The 21,235-nt window shown below is 35.0% G+C and overlaps 1 protein-coding gene across 1 annotated transcript in view; it reads left to right on the top strand.

Annotated features, from left to right (window-relative positions):
- The window catches only part of LOC124240387 (E3 SUMO-protein ligase RanBP2), an 87,409-nt gene extending 66,895 nt beyond the window's left edge, over positions 1–20,514 (top strand). Inside the window, exons 20-30 of the mRNA XM_046663408.1 lie at positions 345–2,577; positions 3,186–3,263; positions 5,457–5,627; positions 6,287–6,379; positions 6,660–6,838; positions 12,762–12,966; positions 14,199–14,300; positions 17,601–17,746; positions 18,669–18,942; positions 19,071–19,405; positions 19,777–20,514. Coding sequence (XP_046519364.1) covers positions 345–2,577; positions 3,186–3,263; positions 5,457–5,627; positions 6,287–6,379; positions 6,660–6,838; positions 12,762–12,966; positions 14,199–14,300; positions 17,601–17,746; positions 18,669–18,942; positions 19,071–19,405; positions 19,777–20,082 — 4,122 coding nt within the window. The 3' untranslated portion in view covers positions 20,083–20,514. The remainder of the gene's footprint in view (positions 1–344; positions 2,578–3,185; positions 3,264–5,456; positions 5,628–6,286; positions 6,380–6,659; positions 6,839–12,761; positions 12,967–14,198; positions 14,301–17,600; positions 17,747–18,668; positions 18,943–19,070; positions 19,406–19,776) is intronic.
- Positions 20,515–21,235: the final 721 nt, after the last annotated feature.

The following is a 21,235-nucleotide window of genomic DNA, read 5'->3' as shown; positions in this document are numbered from 1 at the left end:
CTCCCTCTTCTGATACAAGCAAGGCTCCAAAGAGTGGATTTGAAGGAGTTTTCACCAAGAAGGAAGGACAGTGGGATTGCAGTGTTTGCCATGTGCAGAATGAGAGTTCTTTCTTGATATGTGTGGCTTGTGATGCCCCCAAACCAACTCATAAACCTGTTGCAGAAACTCCTTCAGCTTTCACATTGGGCTCAAAAACAAAGTTAAATGACTCTTTGGGGAGTCAGGTGGGAACAGGATTTAAAAGTAACTTTTCAGAAAAAACTTTTAAATTTGGCACTGCAGAGCAAGGATTTAAATTTGGGCATGTGGATCAAGAAAATATACCTTCATTTACATTTCAGGGTTCTTCCAATATAGACTCTAAGTCAACAAAAGAAGGATTTAGTTTTTCTATTCCAGTGTCTGCTGATGGATTTAAATTTGGCATTCAGGAGCCAGGAAATCAAGAGAAGAAGAGTGAAAAGCCCCTTGGAAATGACACTGGTTTTCAGGCTCAGGATGTTAGTAGTCAGAAGAATGATAGTGGTGTGATTTTTGGTCAGACTGGTAGCACTTTTACCTTTGCAGATCTTGCAAAATCAGCTTCAGGAGAAGGATTTCAATTTGGCAAAAAAGACCCTAATTTCAAGGGATTTTCAGGTGCTGGAGAAAAATTATTCTCATCACAAAGTGACAAAATGGCTGATAAAGCTGACACTTCTGCTGACTTTGAGAAAGATGATGATGCCTATAAGACTGAGGACAGTGATGACATCCATTTTGAACCAGTAGTTCAAATGCCTGAAAAAGTAGAACTTGTAACTGGAGAAGAAGATGAAAAAGTTCTTTATTCACAGCGGGTAAAATTATTTAGATTTGATGCTGAGATAAGTCAGTGGAAAGAAAGGGGTTTGGGGAACTTAAAAATTCTCAAAAACGAAGTCAATGGCAAATTAAGAATGCTGATGCGAAGAGAACAAGTACTAAAAGTGTGTGCTAATCACTGGATAACGACTACAATGAACCTGAAGCCTCTCTCTGGATCAGATAGAGCATGGATGTGGTTAGCTAGTGATTTTTCTGATGGTGATGCCAAACTAGAGCAGCTGGCGGCAAAATTTAAAACGCCGGAGCTGGCTGAAGAATTCAAGCAGAAATTTGAGGAATGCCAGCGACTTCTATTAGATATACCACTTCAAACTCCCCATAAACTTGTAGATACTGGCAGAGCGGCCAAGTTAATACAGAGAGCTGAAGAAATGAAGAGTGGCCTAAAAGATTTCAAAACATTTTTGACAAATGATCAAGCAAAAGTCACTGACAAAGAGAGTAAGAGTTCAGATGTGGTTCCTGCCAGTACTCCAGACACAACCAACAAGCCAAATCCTGAGAACACTGGGCCGACATTAGAGTGGGATAACTATGATTTAAGGGAAGATGCTTTGGATGATAGTGTAAGTAGTAGCTCAGTACATGCTTCACCTTTGGCAAGTAGCCCTGTGAGAAAAAATCTCTTCCGCTTTGGTGAGTCAACAACAGGATTTAACTTCAGCTTTAAATCTGCTTTGAGTCCATCTAAATCTCCTGCCAAATTGAATCAGAGTGGGGCTTCAGTTGGCACTGATGAAGAATCTGATGTTACTCAAGAAGAAGAGAGAGATGGACAGTACTTTGAACCTGTTGTACCTTTACCTGATCTAGTTGAAGTGTCCAGTGGTGAGGAAAACGAACAAGTTATTTTTAGTCACAGAGCAAAACTCTATAGGTATGATAAAGATGTTGGTCAGTGGAAAGAAAGAGGCATTGGTGATATAAAGATTTTACAAAATTATGATAATAAGCAAGTTCGAATAGTAATGAGAAGGGACCAGGTATTAAAACTTTGTGCCAATCACAGAATAACTCCAGACATGACTTTGCAAAATATGAAAGGGACAGAAAGAGTGTGGGTGTGGACTGCATGTGACTTTGCAGACGGAGAAAGAAAAGTAGAACATTTAGCTGTCCGTTTTAAACTACAGGATGTTGCAGACTCATTTAAGAAAATATTTGATGAAGCAAAAGTAGCCCAAGAAAAAGATACTTTGATAACACCTCATGTTTCTCGATCGACCACTCCCAGAGAGTCACCATGTGGCAAAATTGCTGTAGCCATGTTAGAAGAAACCACAAGAGAAAGGACGGATTTAATTCAGGGTGACGATATAGCAGATGCATCTTCAGAAGTTGGAGAAGTGTCTAGCACATCTGAAATAACAACAAAGGCAGTGGTTTCTCCTCCCAAGTTTGTATTTGGTTCCGAGTCTGTTAAAAGCATTTTTAGTAGTGAAAAATCAAAACCATTTGCATTTGGCAACAGTTCAGCTACTGGGTCTTTGTTTGGATTTAGTTTTAATGCACCTTTGAAAAATAACAATAGTGAAACTAATTCAGTAGTCCAGAGTGGATCTGAAAGAAAAGTGGAACCTGATAGTTGCGAAGAGTCAAAGAACTCTGATACCGAACAATCTTCAGATGGCAAAGTCAAAAATCTCTTTGCTTCTTTTCCAAAGGAAGAGTCCTCAACTAAATACACATTTAAAACACCAGAAAAGGGTAAGCACTTAGTCTTTAGATTAAGCAGAATTTTCCTTTCATTTTTTTTTTCTTTTAATGTTTATCTTGATGCAGACCCTTTGTAGAATACTAATGTTTTAGTAGCAGTTGGGTCATAAACACAGTCCTTTGTGAACAGCCGAAAAATATTTGTGCAAATTTCTTTTCTCTCTAAATAGTTTACCTGTGCATGTTCAAACAGCAATAAAGAGTATGTGTATAAGTTATTTAGGAGATTTCAGTAACTGGAAGATATTTGTATCATGTTGAGAACAGATCACAAGAACCCAATACAGTACTCAAGTTCAGTGACTCATGTGTTTGAATCATGAGCGTTAACTCGAGTCTGATTTTTTTATAGTATTCATTCTTCAATTTATTGTTATTTTCTTGTCACTCAAAAAACATAGTACTGAGATGGTCACATTTTATGTGAGTTAGTCTTACCACTATTTATTGAGTGAGCAAAGAATGAAACTACTGGGATAAATGAATATGTAAGACAGCCAAATTGGTATAAATTGAGGGACTTTGGCTTTTTATATTTTAAAATCATATTCACTTTGATTCTCAAAATATTCAAAAATGAAATACTCTTTATTTTCTAGGATTTAATTTTAGCCTTTTTAAATCTAATCCAATGGCTTTTTGGACCAGCACCCCTTCCTTACAGCCTGAGGACAAAGGTATAGAGCTAGCATTCTCAGTATGAGATGACATCAGTTTTTTTTAGCAGCTGGTAGTCCTTAGCAAAGTAACTGTGGCTGTATGAAATTAAGTACTTAACACTACAATGTGCATGTTAAAGAATGTCAGTTTAAGCAAGTACCTTTTGACTGGTGGTATAACACCCTTTAATGCAGTTTTTCAATGTTCTTGGATGTCAGGTTTTCTCACTATTGCACAACATTATTTTGAGATAGACTTGTGTGGTTTTTACCTTTTGCTGCTTTGTACTTCATTACTCTATAATATTCAATTCTGCTTAATGAAGACCTATATTTTATCTAACCTTTATCTTTAGCCACAATGTCTGCCAGTATCCAAACATGTGATGGCAGCAGCATGTATACAACATGGAACAGAGTGTCCCTTTAGGGCTATCCTTTTGCCCAAGGTTTAGAAAAATAATCCTATTTGAAAGTATTGAAAGGCCCATTTTTAACAGTCACCACCATTATATACCTGGTATGTTATATATGTAGTATAGATCATTTATTAAGAGTAGATGTTGATACTGGAGTATAATAGGAAGGGGGATCTGTTAAAGACCTTCGAGAGCAAGGTTAGGAGAATGAAAACTCCCTATTAGTGTCGAAGAACCTATCCTGAGCAACTCAACGATGTTTAGGTTGCCAGACAAGTACAATAATAAAATGACAATCCTTGATTTCTGGGGCCTTCAGTTTTAAAGCTTATCAGCCGTATTACTAGACAAAGCTGCTCTTAACCTTTATTTTTAAGGATGCATTCTTTGGGACATTGTGTGAAAAGTATGGATTTTTGTCTGTAAAGTGTATATTCTTGCACGTAGACTTCGTGGGCCCTAGGTTAAGAATCCCTGGCCTAAGAGCAAATTTACCAATATGCTACTGAGGAACAGAGAGCCTTATTTTCCTTCAAGTCCAAGAATGTCATAGTCCCAAAGGACCTTAGTGATGAAAGCTTTAGACATAAGAAAAATGAGGCCCTGTGAAGCCGTCTGATATGCCCAAGTTGTCTTTACTAGTTAACAGCAGAACTGGAACAAGAATCTGTATATTACAGCATTCTTTTACTCTCCCTGGCTAGGAATTGATACTAAGTTTTTGTAATGGAGGAGAGTGCAAGGCAAGTTTAACATTGTGAAAGGGCTCTAGTTCTGTAGATCAGGGTGATCCAAAGGAAAATATGATCTGTATGTGTAATTTAAAATTTTCTAGTAGCCATATTAAAAAATAAAAAAAAAACAAGTGATAAAAAGAGAAACAGATGAAATTAATTTTAATAATCTATTCAGTTTAACACATTATATCTGAAATACCATTTCAACGTCTAATCAGTATAAAAAATAATGAGATATTTTACATTCTTTTTTTCTGTACCAAGTCTTCAAAGTCTGGTGTGTATTTTTACACTTGCAACACACATTACTTTGGACTAGCCACATAGCAAGTGCTTAATAGCCACATGTGGCTAGGCTGCCTTATTGGACAGCACCAGTTGGTACATAGCATGCTTCACGATTTGCTTACTTTATCAGTTCCTTTAGCAGGAAATTCTTCTTTATAGACCAGAATTCCTTTTCTCTCCATTTTTTGCCTTTTTGTTGTTGTTGGTGGTGGTTTTTCAGCTATAGAAATTGTCTTACATTCTTACCCACAGGAAAACAGTTTTTATTTAATTTTATCTATTGTCATGCTTGGAAATATGCAAAACTGGATGTAACTTTCCTTGTAGGAACTAATCAAGGTTGGCTTTGCATTAGTTTCATATTTATACTAATATTTGCTTATGATTTCTTTAATTTTTTCCATTTGTTGCAAATGCATGGATATTTTGCTAAACTTATTTAGTATGACAAATATGGTTACGGTAACACTTTTTAAATTAAAGCCATTAATAATTTTTTTGATGATCACTAAGTAAAAGCAGGATTTTTTTTTGTTTTAAATAGATTTTGTGTTCACTGAGAATTTTTGATAGAACATTAAATCAGGCTATTAACTCTAGTTCATGATTATTTTATAAAGCTCTGTTCACATCAAAGTATACATGTTCTTATCACTATGCTATTATTTTAACCTAAAGATAAGTTCTGTGGTTTTTATTTTCAGTTAGAATATTTATGTTAATATATATTTAACACCTTTATCGATTTTTTTTGACTTGTGTTATAGCAGAAGAGAAGAAAAAACCTGAAGATCTTCCTTCAGATGATGATGTTCTCATCGTATATGAGCTAACCCCAACCCCCGAGCAAAAAGCTCTTGCAAGCCAACTTCAACTTCCTCCAACTTTCTTCTGCTATAAGAATAGACCAGATTATGTTAGTGAAGAGGAGGAGGATGGTAAATCTTCTGTTATTCTACAGGCATTCTGTTCATGCTAATCTTAGTAATTGAGGGTATGGTTAAATTATTTTAAGCCTGCCTCTTAGAACCCATTGTTGCTGTCCTTGCAGGTAGATATTTCTCCTAAATGTATGTATAAATAGTTAATGAATTTAACGATCCACAGAACTGCATTCATTCATTAAGTAAGCATGTTTTGGATGGCTGTGATGAGCAAGGCAGGCATTTTGAGGGAATTGGAAGCAATCATATTTTCCTCAGAGTTGTAGAGGGATGGGGGAGTGATGAGGCAGACAAGAGTCTGATGATGGATAACTTTGTGTGCTCTGTCAGAGTTTTTAAGCAGGGGAGTTACATGCTCAGAAAAGTTTCAGTAGGACCGATTGAGTAGTGGTATAGAGGATTGGGTTGTGGGACATGGCAATAGGAAGATGAGCTAAAATGATAGGAGAGCAGCTCAGACAAAAGGAGAGCCTGAATGAAAGTCCCAATAGTAGGAAAGGCATTTGGGATATAAAATTGGCAAAACGGATTGCTTTTTGCATATGGGGAGTAAGGAAACATGAAGTTAGAGATAAGTTCTAGATTTCTGGCTAGGAAAACTCCTGAAACTTAGTAGAAATTCTTTTATTTAATAAAATCAATTATACTTTAAGATGAAGATTTTGAAACAGCTGTCAAGAAACTTAATGGAAAACTGTATCTGGATGACTCAGAAAAATGTAGACCATTGGAAGAAAATCTAACGGGTATGTGAAGTTAAAATTACTAATTATAATGTTTTTTAAAAATCTTATATGTATTTAAAAGGAATTTCCCAATCTGGTTATTTCTGTCATTACCAATTTTACTTATGTAATATGCCTATGGTGATTTAAAATATTTAAAAATAATATGAAGTGAAAAACATTGTTTTCCTGGTGGTTCCTGTTCTCATTAGCATTCGTAGATTGCATGAGGACCATTGTAGAGTAGTTGGACTTAATCTGCTTTTAACTTTCTTTTGCTTGTGTTACATGGGATTTTCAGATAATGAGAAAGAATGTGTTATTGTTTGGGAAAAGAAACCAACAGTTGAAGAGAAGGCAAAAGCAGATACATTAAAACTTCCACCTACGTTTTTTTGTGGAGTCTGCAGTGACACTGATGAGGACAATGGAAATGGTGAAGACTTTCAGTCAGAGCTTCAAAAAGTTCAGGAAGCTCAAGTAAGAACATCTCCATTGATTTCCTTCTGGTTAAGTTGCCTTTGCTGATGCAATAAACTAGAATGTTCCTACCATACGGTAATAATGGGTTGTGACTAGCAAATGGATTAGGCATCTACCAATCAGCTATGGCCAGAGAAGGAGGAATTTTATTCTACAGAGAGGCCTATAAAGGTTCACCCCTGTGTGAATGTTGGATTTTAGGGGGTGAGGGTATCTTGGACTGAGCAGATATCCCTAAGAATGTCTACCACAATACTGAGAATGGTAGTAAGTAGTTCATTTTTTCATGCATGTTAGTTTATTCTAGGGTGGGCAAAGTGCATAGAAAATAGCAGCATTTGAAACTTAGTTCCCTTGGCCTTTGCTTTGTCAGTAATTTTATGATTTGGCTACTTTCTTAGCTCAAATGTAGTGATAATTTTAATAGCTGACAACACTTTGGTGTGGTAATTTGCATTCCACAGAAACTAGAGGACAAGATCCCTGTCTAGCAATTGTTTACAATCTAATATTGACATATGTTCAGAATGGTTCCTTACCCCCTCAAGTAATCTATTTTTTTTATTGTTGGAAAGGTGGTTAAAATGAAGTAGAGTCCTAGAATTAGTTATAAATGCAATGGTTTATTTAAAGAGTATGTGGCTAGAAAGAGATGTGATTCAACACATGGCCTGAATCTGTAAGAAATTTACTACTTTTCGTATTTCATCTGATTCTGAGGAGTCTAGCTGGCCTGTTTTTCTAGCTGTCCGTCTAGGATTTGCCAGCTGTTCAGTAGGTTTAAACTTATTCACCACTGTACCTTTAGCTAATGGCCATCAGCTGAGGTAATGACATTACTTTCTCATTTATAACCAAATAGATTTATTTGTGGAAATCCTATCTCAAGTTTTTACATTTGTGGTCTTACTATGTTAGATCTAAAGTGTGTTTTAAATCAATCAACCGTTTCCCTGGACTCACTGGAAGTACACAATATGTAATTTCTGTTAATCTTTAATTGCTGGCTTTCAGAGACTTATGCAATTATTCATTCAGCAAATACATGTAGTCGTATTAATATACATTTGGATTATGCAGATTGAATCGAGGCAATTTAAATATGACCTTACTCTTTTAAGGGCAAAACTTAAACTTATTTATTTAAAATTTCTCTTAAAACTGGAAAAGAATTTCAACACTGATTCACAGACCAAATTGTACATCATCTATTCTTTTCCCACCTTGTGGTGCCACTGTAGCTGTTATAAAAGAACTTATCTTTTGTCAGTGTTTTGTGAACTTACTGTTTATAGGAGTTGAAATATCTTATTTGAGGTGACAGTTGTGTTATTTTAAAACGTTCATGGGGGCTGGCCCCATGGCCTAGTGGTTAAGTTCAGCATTCTCTGCTTCAGTGGCTCTGGGTCAGTTCCTGGGCACGGCCCTACACCACTCGTTGACACCAAGCTGTGGCAGTGACCCACAGTACAAAATAGAGGAAGATTGGCCCAAGGTAGCTCAGGGTGAATCCTCCTCAGCAAAAAAGTAAATAAAGTAAAACATTCATTATTGTTGTAACTTAAAATCTTTTTGTAAAATATCCTGTAACACTATCATAATATTTATTAAATAGCAGTACTAGGGGCTCTCGAAAAATACCTTTGGTGTAGAAGTGAAATGTCATAAATCAATATAAAGGTTGAAAAAAGTGTCACAATAAATGGTAATTTTGGAGAAGAGCATCCTTTGTTACACAGAGATGAAACAGAATTAAAACCCATTTAAGCTAAAATATGCTGTAATGGATGTAGATTTACACGTTCTTAGAATGCGTCCTTCCTACTTTACACTCAATCTAATTCTAATTCATTTTGGATTATGCAGGGTCTTCAGATATGCATCCTTTGCATAAAATGCCTAAGGGTACTGTATTTGTAAGTGTTTACCATGAGTTAGCACTGTGCCGATGATTGGGCAACAAAACAGTTTGATTTGTCTTCTTGGAGTTTTCTATTCAAGAACTCTAACGGAGGATGCATTAGGAGCTGAGTTAAAACACTCCCCTCCCCTAAGTACTCTAGCCTACATTTTTTGGGTAACATTTGTTGTGATATGATATAATTCAAATACCATACAGTTCACCCATTTAAAGTGTACAATTCAGTGGTTTTTTAGTATATTCACGTGGTTGTGCAACTGTACCACAATCAATTTTAGAACATTTTCATCATCCCCAAAAGAAACCCTATAAACCTCTAGCAGTCACTACCCTTCGCCATTTCCACACAACTCCTCTAGCCCTAGGTAATCACTTATGTATTTTTCTGTCTCTATATTTCTGTTCTGGACATTTCATATAAATAAATCATAATAATATATGGCCTTTTGTGTATGACTTCTTTCACTTAATATTTTCAAGGTATATTAACATTGTAGCATGTATCTATTCCATTCCTTTTTATGGCCAAGTAATATTCTATTGTATGGATATACCACATTTTCTTTATCTCTTTATCTGTTGATGGCTATTTGGGTTGTTTCCACTTTTTGGCTTTTATGAATAGCCATACTATGATAACCTAAGCTATTTGACACAAACATAGTATGAATTATCTTTTCCTTGTGCTTCAGTACATTAAGAGATAATGACTTTTCTCATTTGTATGAATTTGTTTTTATTTACGTGAGTAAAATTCACTTTTTGTTGTGTGTATGTGTGTGTATGTTCTGAGTTCTTATGCATGCCTGAATTCTTGTAATCCCCACCACAGAGTGGATATAAAACAATTCCACCACCCCAAAGAATTCCTTCATACTGTCCCTTGGTATTCAGATCCTCCCATAACCTCTGGCAACTGCTGATCTGTTTTCTGTTTCTATATTTTTGCCTTTTCGAGACTAACGCATAAATGGAATCATATAGTATGTAACGTTTGATACACTAGCTTTTTTCACTCAGCATAGTGCTATTGAGATTATTTAAGTTATTGTGTGTAGTAATACATAGTTTATTCCTTTCTATCACTAAGTAGTATTCGATTATGTGGTTGTACCACAGTTTATTCATTAATCCATTGAAAGTTGTTTCCTGTTTGCTTTTTTGTAGTTTCTTAAATTAGAAGCTTAAGTTGCTGATTAAATCATTCTTCATTCTAATATAAATGTTTAATGCTGTTTCTCTTTATGAACTGTTTAGCTCCATCCCACAAGTTTTAATATGTGGTGTTTTCACTTTTCATTCAGTTCAAAATATTTATTTGCCTTGAGACATTATGCTTTTGATGTTTGTTTTTTTTAAAGATTTTATTTTTTCCTTTTTCTCCCCAAAGCCCCCGGGTACATAGTTGTATATTCTTCGTTGTGGGTCCTTCTAGTTGTGGTGTGTGGGACGCTGCCTCAGTGTGGTTTGATGAGCAGTGCCGTGTCCACGCCCAGGATTCGAACCAACAAAACACTGGGCCGCCTGCAGCAGAGCACGGGAACTTAATCACTTGGCCACGGGGCCAGCCCCAAGACATTATTTTTGATACATGCATTAGGTAGTAGTATGTTGCTTCCACATATTTGGTGATTTTCCAGATACCATTCTGTTACTGATTTCTAATTTAATTCCATTATTGTCTATGAACATATCTTGAATAATTTCAGTTCTATAGATTTAATGAGGGCTGTCTTTGTGAATGTTCATTGTGTCCTTGAGAAAGATGTTTAGTCTGCTGTTTTTGGGTGGAACATTCTATAAATGTTAATTAGATCAAATTAGATGATACTGTGTTATCCAGGTCTAATATATCTTTGATAATTTTTGTCTGCTTGTTCTATTGATTATTATTGAGAGGACTGTTGCCAAGCATAATTGTGGATTTGCCTATTTCTCCTATCAATTTTTCCTTCATGTATGTTGTTAGGAAGTATTCCCTATGCTTTTAAATTTTTTGAAGACATTGTTGGAATTGATATTATTTCTTTCTTAAATGTTTGGTAGAATTCACTACTGAAAACACCTGGGCGTGATACTTAAGTTTTTTAAAGATATTAATTGATGATGCATTTTCTTTAACAGATATAGGCCTATTCAGATTATCTGTTTCTTCTTGTGTGAGTTTTGGTAGGTTGTGTCTTTCAAGGAATTGGTCCGTTTCATCTGTTATCAAATCTGTGGGCATAATGCTGTTCATGAAGTTACAAAGTTCATTAAAATTTGTTAACTTTTTGGGGCTGGCCCCGTGGCCCGAGTGGTTAAGTTCGCGCGCTCTGCTGCAGGCGGTCCAGTGTTTCATTGGTTCAAATCCTGGGTGCGGACATGGCACTGCTCATCAAACCACACTGAGGCAGCATCCCACATGCCACAACTAGAAGGACCCACAACGAAGAATATACAACTATGTACCAGGGGGCTTTGGGGAGAAAAAGGAAAAAATAAAATCTTTAAAAAAAAAAAAATTTATTACCTTTTTAGTGTTCATGGATTGGTACTGATGGCTCCTGTTTCATTTCTGATATTAGTAATTTTTGTTTTCTTTCGTGTTTTCTTGGTTAGCCTGGATAGAGGTTTATCAATTTTATTCACCTTTTCAAAGAAGCAGCTTTTGATTTTGTTGAGTTTTTTCTCTATTGATTTTCTGTTTTAATGATTTCTGCTCTACTTTTCATTATTTCTTTTCTTCTTTTTGCTTTAGGTTTGTGTTACTTTTCTTTCTTTAGTTTCTTTTCTTTGTTTTTTTTGGTGAGGAAGATTGTCCCTGAGCTAACATCTGTGCCAGTCTTCCTCTGCTTTGTATGTGGGACACTGCCACAGCATGGCTTGACAAGCGATGTGTAGGTCCACACCTGGGATCTGAAACCACGAACCCTGGGCCGCCAGAGCGGAGCGCGTGAACTTAACCACTACACCACTGGGCCAACCCCTCTTTCTCTAGTTTCTTAAGATGGAAGTTTATTGATTTTAGATCTTCTTTTTAATATATGCATTCAGTACTAGAAAGTTCCCCTTCCTTGCTTTTGCTATATTCCACAGATTTTGATAAGCTGTAGTTTCATGTCTATTTAGCTCACAATTTTTAATTTAAGATTTTTTGATGTGTATTATTTAAAAGTGTTTTGTTTAATTTCCAAATATTTGGGGATTTTTCCAGCTATATTTCTGTTATTGATTTCTAGTTTAATTCCATTGTGAACTGAGTATACTTTGTGTGGTTTCTGTTCTTTAGAATTTGTTGAGGTGTGTTTTATGGTTCAGAATGTGGTCTTTTATGGTAAATATTCCATGTGAGCTTGAGAGGAATATGTATTCTGCTGTTGGATAAAGTCTGTAAAGTTTTTAATTTCTGTTACTGTACTTTTCAGTTGAAAATCTCTATTTGATTCTTCTTTATACCTTCAATTTTTTTTGCTGAGGATTTGTCTTTTCATTTCTGTTAAGTGTATTTGTCTTTACCCGTAGGAGCATTGTTAGAATAGCTTCTTTAAAGTCTTTTTCTGATCATTCAACACCTGGATCATTTCATGACGTCCCCCACCCCCTGGCCAGAGAGAGTCGGCTTTTCTGGGACTTTTTCCGTCTGTGCCATTTGCAGCTCCAGTTTTTTGGGCTGCTGTAGTACCCCACTGGTTTGTGGGTTGGAGGTGGGGCACAAAACAAACCCCACAAGGTTCTCATCACCAGATTATCCCTCATGTCTTGAGATTCTTAATCTTCCTACTTTCATCCACCTTTCAGAGGCTTCTTACAGTTGCCTTATCTATTTCAGTCTGGTTCAGCTGTAGGTATTGGGAGAGAGGGTGGAGTACGGCATAGGACAGAGAGATAAGGTGAAGAAGTGTGCTTACTCCATTTTGTCCAGAACTCCAGGTCCTCAGTTTCTTTTAAAATAGGGTATACAATCCTTTTGTCAATCAGTATTTAATGGCATAGTTATTTTTCGTTTCCTGTTTGCAGAAATCCCAGAATGAGGAAATAACTAGCACGGCTGACAGTGTGTGTACAGGTGGGACTAAAGTGACTGTACCGTTTTTATGTAAGTCTGAAGAACCTGATTTTATTACCAAATCTGTTAGTTCACCACCTATTTCTTCTGGAACTGTGGACAAACCTGTAGATTTGTCTACTAGAAAGGAAAATGATGCAGATTCTACAAGCCAAGGTAAAGTTTGATGTATGTTTACAAAAACCTTCTTTCTAGGCATATATTACAAAAGGTATACCTATATTTTTGAGAAGAGAGACTTTTAAATGCAGATCCTAAAAGTTCCCTTTCTTAAATTTTGGGTTGTAAGATATTTGTAGTAATAAACAGAAAGTCATACTGCCTTGCCAACAAAGATAATAAACACGTATCTTTATTGTTAGAATGGTAGTTATTAGGGCATACAGAGCATTGTGATTCTCACCTATCTACCTGAGCATAAATAACAATAGTATACTTACAGAGAAATTTTCTTTATGATAGAATTTTCATTCAAATATTGTTTGAATTATATTATCACTGAAGTATATTAAAATTGTTGTAAGTATATATGAAGTAATTGTAGGCATTACAGTAGGGGTGTTAAGTTTTTATGATGTCTTTCTTTTTCTCTACTGGCTACATTAAGTTAACTATTCAGTTATAGCAAACTAATATTTGACATGTTTTCCTCCTTGGTTTTCATTTCAGTTGATTTTAGGAGGTGGGGACATCTTTTAAATTATTGCTTTATATGGGTACATTGTCTATTTTACCTAATTTTTTTCAGAAGTAGTCCTGAATATGTCACAAATACTACATTTATAATAGGCACTTTAGAGTCGTAACATGCTACAAAAGAAAGGTAACTTCAGACCTAAAATTATGTGTTTTCGCATGAGGAAAGTAAGGCATAGGACTTTTGGAGATCATGTAGCTGCACGTTGGCAGAATTAAGACAAGATCCCAAAACTCCTGGTGACCAAATATAAATAAAACATTCAGTTTTTGTGAGCTTATTATTGATAATAGAGAACAAAAAAAATCTTTATGCAGTTGTTTCCTGAAGTCCTGCCTTTGAATGAATGCTTGCTTTAGATTATAGAAGACTGTATAGAGCAGAAACTATATAGCTCTCTATATATGGCTTAGGATAGATCTATATCATTTTTTAAAAGTGATTTTTGGCGTGATTTTAGTGTAGTGTTCATTGAGAATAGTACCTGTAAACCTAATAATACTGAGGGGACTCAGCATTTGATGTGTTTTCTAACTTTTCTTCAGAGAAATAACCAGAAGATCCATACCCCACTCCCCAGCCCCTCGGCAGTGTAGAAGGTCCTACCCTCATTCTTTCTGGGGCCTGGGTAAAACTTTGATATTCAGTGTATATTAAATGAAGTATTAAATTGCTCTTTTCTTTTTGCCAGTGGAAAACAAAACAGTTGCATTTGGATTTGGAAGTAGCACAGGGCTGTCATTTGCAGACTTGGCTTCCAGTAATTCTGGGGATTTTGCTTTTGGTTCCAAAGGTAAGATCAGGAGGAGAGGTTTTAATGATCGTACTAGAGAATCAAGCAAAACTGGGAGAACTAGTCCTTTGCCCCAGTGTCGTAGCTCAGTTGGATGTTTCTTCCCTCATCCCCACCCTCCAGTTTTAGTTTTTAAATAAGGAATGGCTTCTGTATGTTAGTATTATTTTGACATTTATTAATATAACCATAAGAATTTTCTCTTAATTCATCATAAGTCATGGTGATAGTCCTCCTCATCCTGAAATGCAAAACTGTCTTTCCAGTTTTGGGATAACCTTGACTTTGGTATATTGTTCTTTTAATTATAGTTTTAGATTTGATTTATTAATATTTCAAGATTTGTGCATCTGTAGTTTTTAAGGACATGATTTTGTAGTTTTCTATTTTTGCAGTATCCTGGATTGAATTTTAATATAATGGTTGTGCTAACTTATTGTTCTAATTTATAATTGGTGAGCTTTCCCATCTTTTCCAATGGTTTTTCTATTTTTAGTCCATTTTGGTATAATTTGTAGAAAATCCATTTCCTTGATTGTTTCAAGTTTATTGGCATATTTTCTTATTCTTATAATGTCTTTCATATATCTGATTATAGCACCACCTGAATTGTTCTTGTACAAGAGATTTGATTTATGGAATAAATTTTATTGAAGATAAATAATATACTTAACATGATTAATCTAATTCAGAATAGTGTTTCTTCCTTCTCACATATTTACACTTGTTTCACAGCTCTTGCCATTTATGGAAATACATATAAAACTTTTAGAAATTACCTTCTGATACTACATTATGTTGAAATTCATAGCTTCACTGATACCAAGTTGCTTTATTTTTGTTTTATGAAGTAGCCTGAAGTCACAGGTTAAGTGAGCAAATACAGCAGTATAGTGGATACAATTAGCAACAACAAAAAACCACATGAAAATTGATGTTAGGTTGCCTGTTATTCAGTACCCTTTTGAGAGTACCCTGTCAGTATTGCGAAGTATGATAGGCAAGACTGAGATCTCCTGAGGGAGGCTTGCTTTAAGTCTTCCCCGCTGACACTGACTCCTCATGGCTACAGGTCATTTTGCAGTCATTATTTACCAGGCTCTTGTTTAAACTACATTCCTCACTTTGTTTTGTTCTGAGATCTGACAAGAATTTGTGTTGTGTCTTTGAAAAGAAACAGCTTTTGGTTTTATCAGTTCTCCTTTTCTTTGTGTTTTTTATTCATCTCCAGATTTTGTCATTACTTTTCTTTAAATTATTAGTTTTCTTGTGTGTTGGATTGTGCTAACAAGCACAGGATAGTATTTGAATCTGTAAATCCCCTGGAATCAAGTGTGTTTGTATCCCATCGGTTTTTATAGGGAATTTTCACACTTTTGTAAATTTCTTGATAATTCACAATTTCAGTCTTGCCTTCGTCTTTGGTTAAGAGCTTGTAGGACTTTTTTTCTTTTGAGAGAAGTCATAAATTTCACTAGAATGATGGTATCTTTTTAAAATTTGCTCCTGTTGTGTGGACCTTTTTGATCTTAAACTTGTTGTTTTTGTTGGGTTTAAAGAGTTTTTTTTTTTCTCTTACATGTTATTTCTGTGGTGATTACTTTTCTTCATCTGTCCATTTTATTGTTGTTGCTCATCTCCTTTGTTTTATTTTTGTTTCATTTTGTTTTCTTTTCCTTTTTTTCCTACTCACTTTCTTCTGAAAGTCCTGTTTACACAGATCTATTAATCTTTCCATGTCTGTTGTGTAATATTTCATATGGAAACTAAGAGAACATAAGGAACACCTGTTCAGCCACCACCCGCCTTTGTCCGTGATTGCCAATTTATCATATTTCCTTCAGATTTTGTAATGTTTTCAGTAAACGGGTAGTGGAAGCCTGCTATGTACTATTACCTAGCACTATTATTGTGAAATTGATTATTGACATGCATATCTTTATACTTTTACTGTATAAATTCTTCATCCTGGTCCCTTTAGAGCGGTGGTTTTCAACACTTGGCTTCATATTAGAATTTCCTGGGAACTTCAAAAAAACACCTGATAGTTATATTGGCTCTCTGGGCATGGTACCCTAGGCATTGGTAATTTACAAAAAGCTCTTAGTGTGAGTGTAATATGCACCCAGCTTTTTGCTTTCAGAATTATTGCTTTAGAGGAATTTTGAAATTTTCTGCCACACCCCAAGGGTATTTGGGATAATTTTAAAAATTTATCTTCTTGAGAGTTCCTGAAGCAGTTATTTTTGAGCTCCAAATCTGTGTATCATCTAGATCTGTGGTTACTATTCTCAGGAAGCCCCCACACAACTTGAGGTTGTGCTTTGTTTGTTTTCGAAGCATTCTTTTGCAATATCTTCCTAAGAATTTTCTTCTTTTTTTTTTTAAGCATTTTTCTGTTTTTTGTCCCTATTAAATCTGGCCTAGGAGGCGTTACTGTTTTAGTTATTCATTTTGTTCTTTCTTCAAGGTGCTGAGTTACTTTTTAAATGATCTGTGACATTTTTCTTGTCTTATTTTTTAGCACCAGATGTAGGGTTCTCTAAGGCATTAATTTATTAGCAAGCCATGAAAAGTTAAGAGGTGTTTCTTTCTTCTAAGATAGTGGGGAATGTATTAGCAGGCTGGGTCATCTCAGTTGAGAGGAGAATGAAGAAGCTTTTTGTTTTCACCTTCTCCAGGGTGTGAGGGAGAATAATAGCCTTAGTTCCTTTGCATGGGAATTGAGAGCTTTTTCATTCCTAACAGTCTGGTATCCCATCAGCTGGAGTCAGCGAACTTCTCACAAGGCTACCATGTACCACCTGGCCAGGAAATCTAAGCTCCAACACTAGTTATGAGGTAGAGAAATTATAAACATGTTTAGGCTGCTTTGGCTAATTTGGAAGTAGCGGATTTGGCCTCTTTGAGGACATTTTTAGGTTCAAAGTTATTTTTATCACATGATAAAATGTTTTATGAAATAAACTACCTTTGGAACTGAGCTAAGTTTTCAGAGTTCCAAGGTATGTATTTTTAAGAACCTGATTCATTACCGAAAATTCTTGTGTGGTTTACTATCATGAAGTTTACCTAAGACTCAGATGATCTTATCTTTATATCTGCAAACATAAACAGTACTAAACATACTGTGTGCTCACTGCATGAGTTGAACTTGCTAGAATAATGTAATTTTAAACATTTTTACTAGATGTATATGTTGCATCGTTGGAAATTAGATGCATTGATAAAGTAATCTAACTGGATTAAGAATTTATAAAAATAGATATCACTGTTTAAATATTCTGATTTATTCATCAGATAAAAATTTCCAGTGGGCAAATACTGGAGCAGCTGTGTTTGGAACACAGTCAACCAGTAAAGTTGGTGAAGATGAAGATGGTAGTGATGAAGAAGTAGTTCATAATGAAGATATCCATTTTGAACCAATAGTTTCCTTACCAGAGGTAAATATTAAAGAACAAAAATCTTACTAATAACTTAGGCTAGATTTTTAAGCTAGCTTTGTTTGCATTTCTTTCAGAATATTGACAATTTTAATTAGAAGCTCTTTGTTTATTAGAAGTTCAGCCTTTATGTATAAAGTGTCTTTGTTCAAATTTATATGTAAATATTGTTTATGAATGTTCTATATGAAATTGTTGGGAAGAACTAAATTTTTTCATGTGTTGTTTGAATATCATGTTTGCTTTCATATCATAAATCTGGGGGCAAAAACAATCTAATCTCCTATTTGTCAAAGTCTTTTCAATCAAAAGTAAACTATATTTTCTGGACCGGAATGTTGTCTTAGGTAAATTACTTTGTCAGTTTTCAACCTTAATCAGTAGTTAAATTTCTCTTGAAAAACAAGCACTTTTTTTCCCTTTTTTTTATTGAGTTCATAATAGTTTACATCAATGTGAGATTTCAGTTGCACATTATTTCTTGACTGTCACCATGTAAGTGCTCTCCTTCACCCCCTGTGCCCACCCCCATCTCCCTTCCCCTGGTAACCACTGAACTGTTTTCTTTGTCCGTGTATTTGTTTATATTTCACATAGTAGTGAAATCATCTGCTATTTGTCTTTCTCAGACTGGCTTATTTCGGAAAAACGAGCTCTTTTTGAAATTGCTTCTATCCTGTTAAAAGAATGTGTCTAATTTCCAAAAAGGAAGAATACTACATAAGAGAAAAATATTTAATGACAAATCAGGTCTTCACCATCTCACCCAAATCAGATGTATGCTTAGTCCTAAGAGTACTGTCTATCTTGATACTGTTAATGTCATTACAAAGACAGTATCTTAAGGAATTTGAATCTTTGGAATTTGTTATGGAATATGTTATAAGCAGCAGCTTATAGATAATTTCATATACTATCATAGGTAGAAGTAAAATCTGGAGAAGAAGATGAAGAAGTTTTGTTTAAAGAGAGAGCCAAACTTTATAGATGGGATCGAGATGTCAGTCAGTGGAAGGAGCGTGGTGTTGGAGATATAAAGATTCTTTGGCATACAATGAAGAATTACTATCGGATCCTAATGAGAAGAGACCAAGTCTTTAAAGTGTGTGCAAACCATGTTATTACCAAAACAATGGAATTAAAACCTTTAAATGTTTCAAACAATGCTTTGGTTTGGACTGCTTCAGATTATGCTGGTGAGTTATACATTCAACTACTTTTCAGTTTTTGGACTTTTCTAAAATCTATAACAAATACATAAAAAGAAAGGTATAACAGTTAGTTTAATACTAAGGTCACTGTGTTTTTTGTTGTTGTTTAATAGATGGAGAAGCCAAAGTGGAACAGCTTGCAGTAAGATTTAAAACTAAAGAAATGGCTGATTGTTTTAAGGAAAAATTTGAAGAATGTCAACAGAATTTATTGAAACTCCAAAAAGGACAGGTGTCACTGATAGCAGAGTTATCAAAGGAGACAAATCCTGTGGTGTTTTTTGATGTTTGCGCAGACGATGAACCCCTTGGACGTATAACTATGGAATTATTTTCAAACATTGTTCCTCGAACTGCTGAGAACTTCAGAGCACTATGCACTGGAGAGAAGGGCTTTGGTTTCAAGAACTCTATTTTTCATAGAGTAATTCCAGGTTTTGTTTGCCAAGTAAGTATTAACTATGTCTCACAATTGAAGTCTACAAAAGTGTACCACACTAACTTGGGAAATTTGAGTGTTTCTCCTCACCTATAGTTTTCTTAATATTTCTTTAGCTTCTCCATACATTATTTGGTGTCACCACCCCAATTTCCTATCCCCACAAATGGTTCAAATTTCTAATACTTTGAAACCTGCTAGAAACTGAGGGTGGGAAAAAGACCTTTTCATTTTTGTCATCTTTTAAAAATGCATTATTTCTTAGTTTCAAAACACATTCTCAGGGAAGCTGGTTGTTTAGGACTTATTCTATAGTGGTTAGTTCTTTCTGTATTTTAATATTTTATTCAGGATTCCTATTAATTTAAATCTTTTTTCAGGGGGGAGATATCACCAAACATGATGGAACAGGAGGACGGTCCATTTATGGAGATAAATTTGAAGATGAAAATTTTGATGTGAAACATACTGATCCTGGCCTACTCTCTATGGCCAATCGAGGCCAGGATACCAATAATTCTCAATTTTTTATAATACTGAAAAAAGCAGAACATTTGGACTTGAAGCATGTGGTATTTGGGTTTGTTAAGGATGGCATGGATACTGTGAAAAAGATTGAATCATTTGGTTCTCCGGAAGGGTCTGTTAGTCGAAGAATTAGTATCACAGAATGTGGACAGATATAAAATCATTGTTTTTCATAGTAAATTTTGCCTGTATAAACAGTTGAATTGAAGCTTAGCCATTATGACAATATGGTAATTATGTTCAGCTTTTGAAAATGGACGTTTCCAATGTATAAATGTAAAATTGCAGCTTATAGCTGTTGTCACTTTTTAATGTGTTATAATTGACCGTGCATGGTGTGAAATAAAAGTTAAAACACTGGTGTATTTCAGGTGTACTTGTGTTTATGTACTCCTGACATATTTGTATTAAAATGGAATACTAATCTTGTTAAAAGCAATAGACCTTCTCAAACCATTGAAGGAATATGATATATGCAATTTAATTCCTTTTAAGATATTGGACCTCTTGCATGCATATACTATTTGAATAAAGGGACCACAACTTGGATAATTTTTATTTTAGATTTGAAATATATTTGGTAATTTTAACTATTGGTGTGCTCATTTATGCGTAGAGATTCTTATGAATGGATAGAGCCACAGAGGGTAGAGACTTAACCAAAGTGCTCTTCTATAATCCTTGCACCTCCTGTATAGTTAGGTTAACTTTTAAAGTAGAGTACCTTCTTTTCTTAAAATGATATGTAGCTTCCTCTGCCCTTTCAAAGGTATTGAATTAATTTTTACATCTTTAAACAAGTTGAGTTATTTCCTTAGTTTTTTTTTTTGTTTTGTTTTTTACTTTTCTGTCATCTGTTTCTACTACCTCAAACTGCAGCTTGGTTCTGTGATAGAACTTGAACTTTTCCTTGCAGTTGTTGTGATAAAGTATGAATATTTTTAAAAGGTCTATACCATGTTCTTTGGTTAAAGATTTGCTTTATACTAGATTGTTGCAGTACCTTTTTCTGGTGAATTTTGTAGCAAAAATAAAGTGACAATTGTTAACAGCCATGACATTTTAAAAATTCATTACTTGTGCATCTAGTTGTTTGTTCATTCTAGAACCAAAGTAAGGAGAACAACTAAAAGTCTGTAAACTCAAACTGCCACATAATTTCTAGAGTTCCCAAGGAAATGACCCTTTTCAAGTTTGATACACTTAAAATTTATTTGGAAATGGCAAGTGTCAAAAGTTAGAAAAACTGGGGGCTGGCTCAGTGGCATAGTGGTTAAGGTTCACACGGTCTGCTTCTGCAGCCCAGGGTTC

Source organism: Equus quagga, chromosome 5 (assembly GCF_021613505.1).
Source record: "Equus quagga isolate Etosha38 chromosome 5, UCLA_HA_Equagga_1.0, whole genome shotgun sequence".
In the NCBI taxonomy this organism is placed as follows: Eukaryota; Metazoa; Chordata; class Mammalia; order Perissodactyla; family Equidae; genus Equus; species Equus quagga.
The sequence above is the reverse complement of the archived record's forward strand: the minus strand, read 5'-3'. Positions and strand labels throughout refer to the sequence as shown.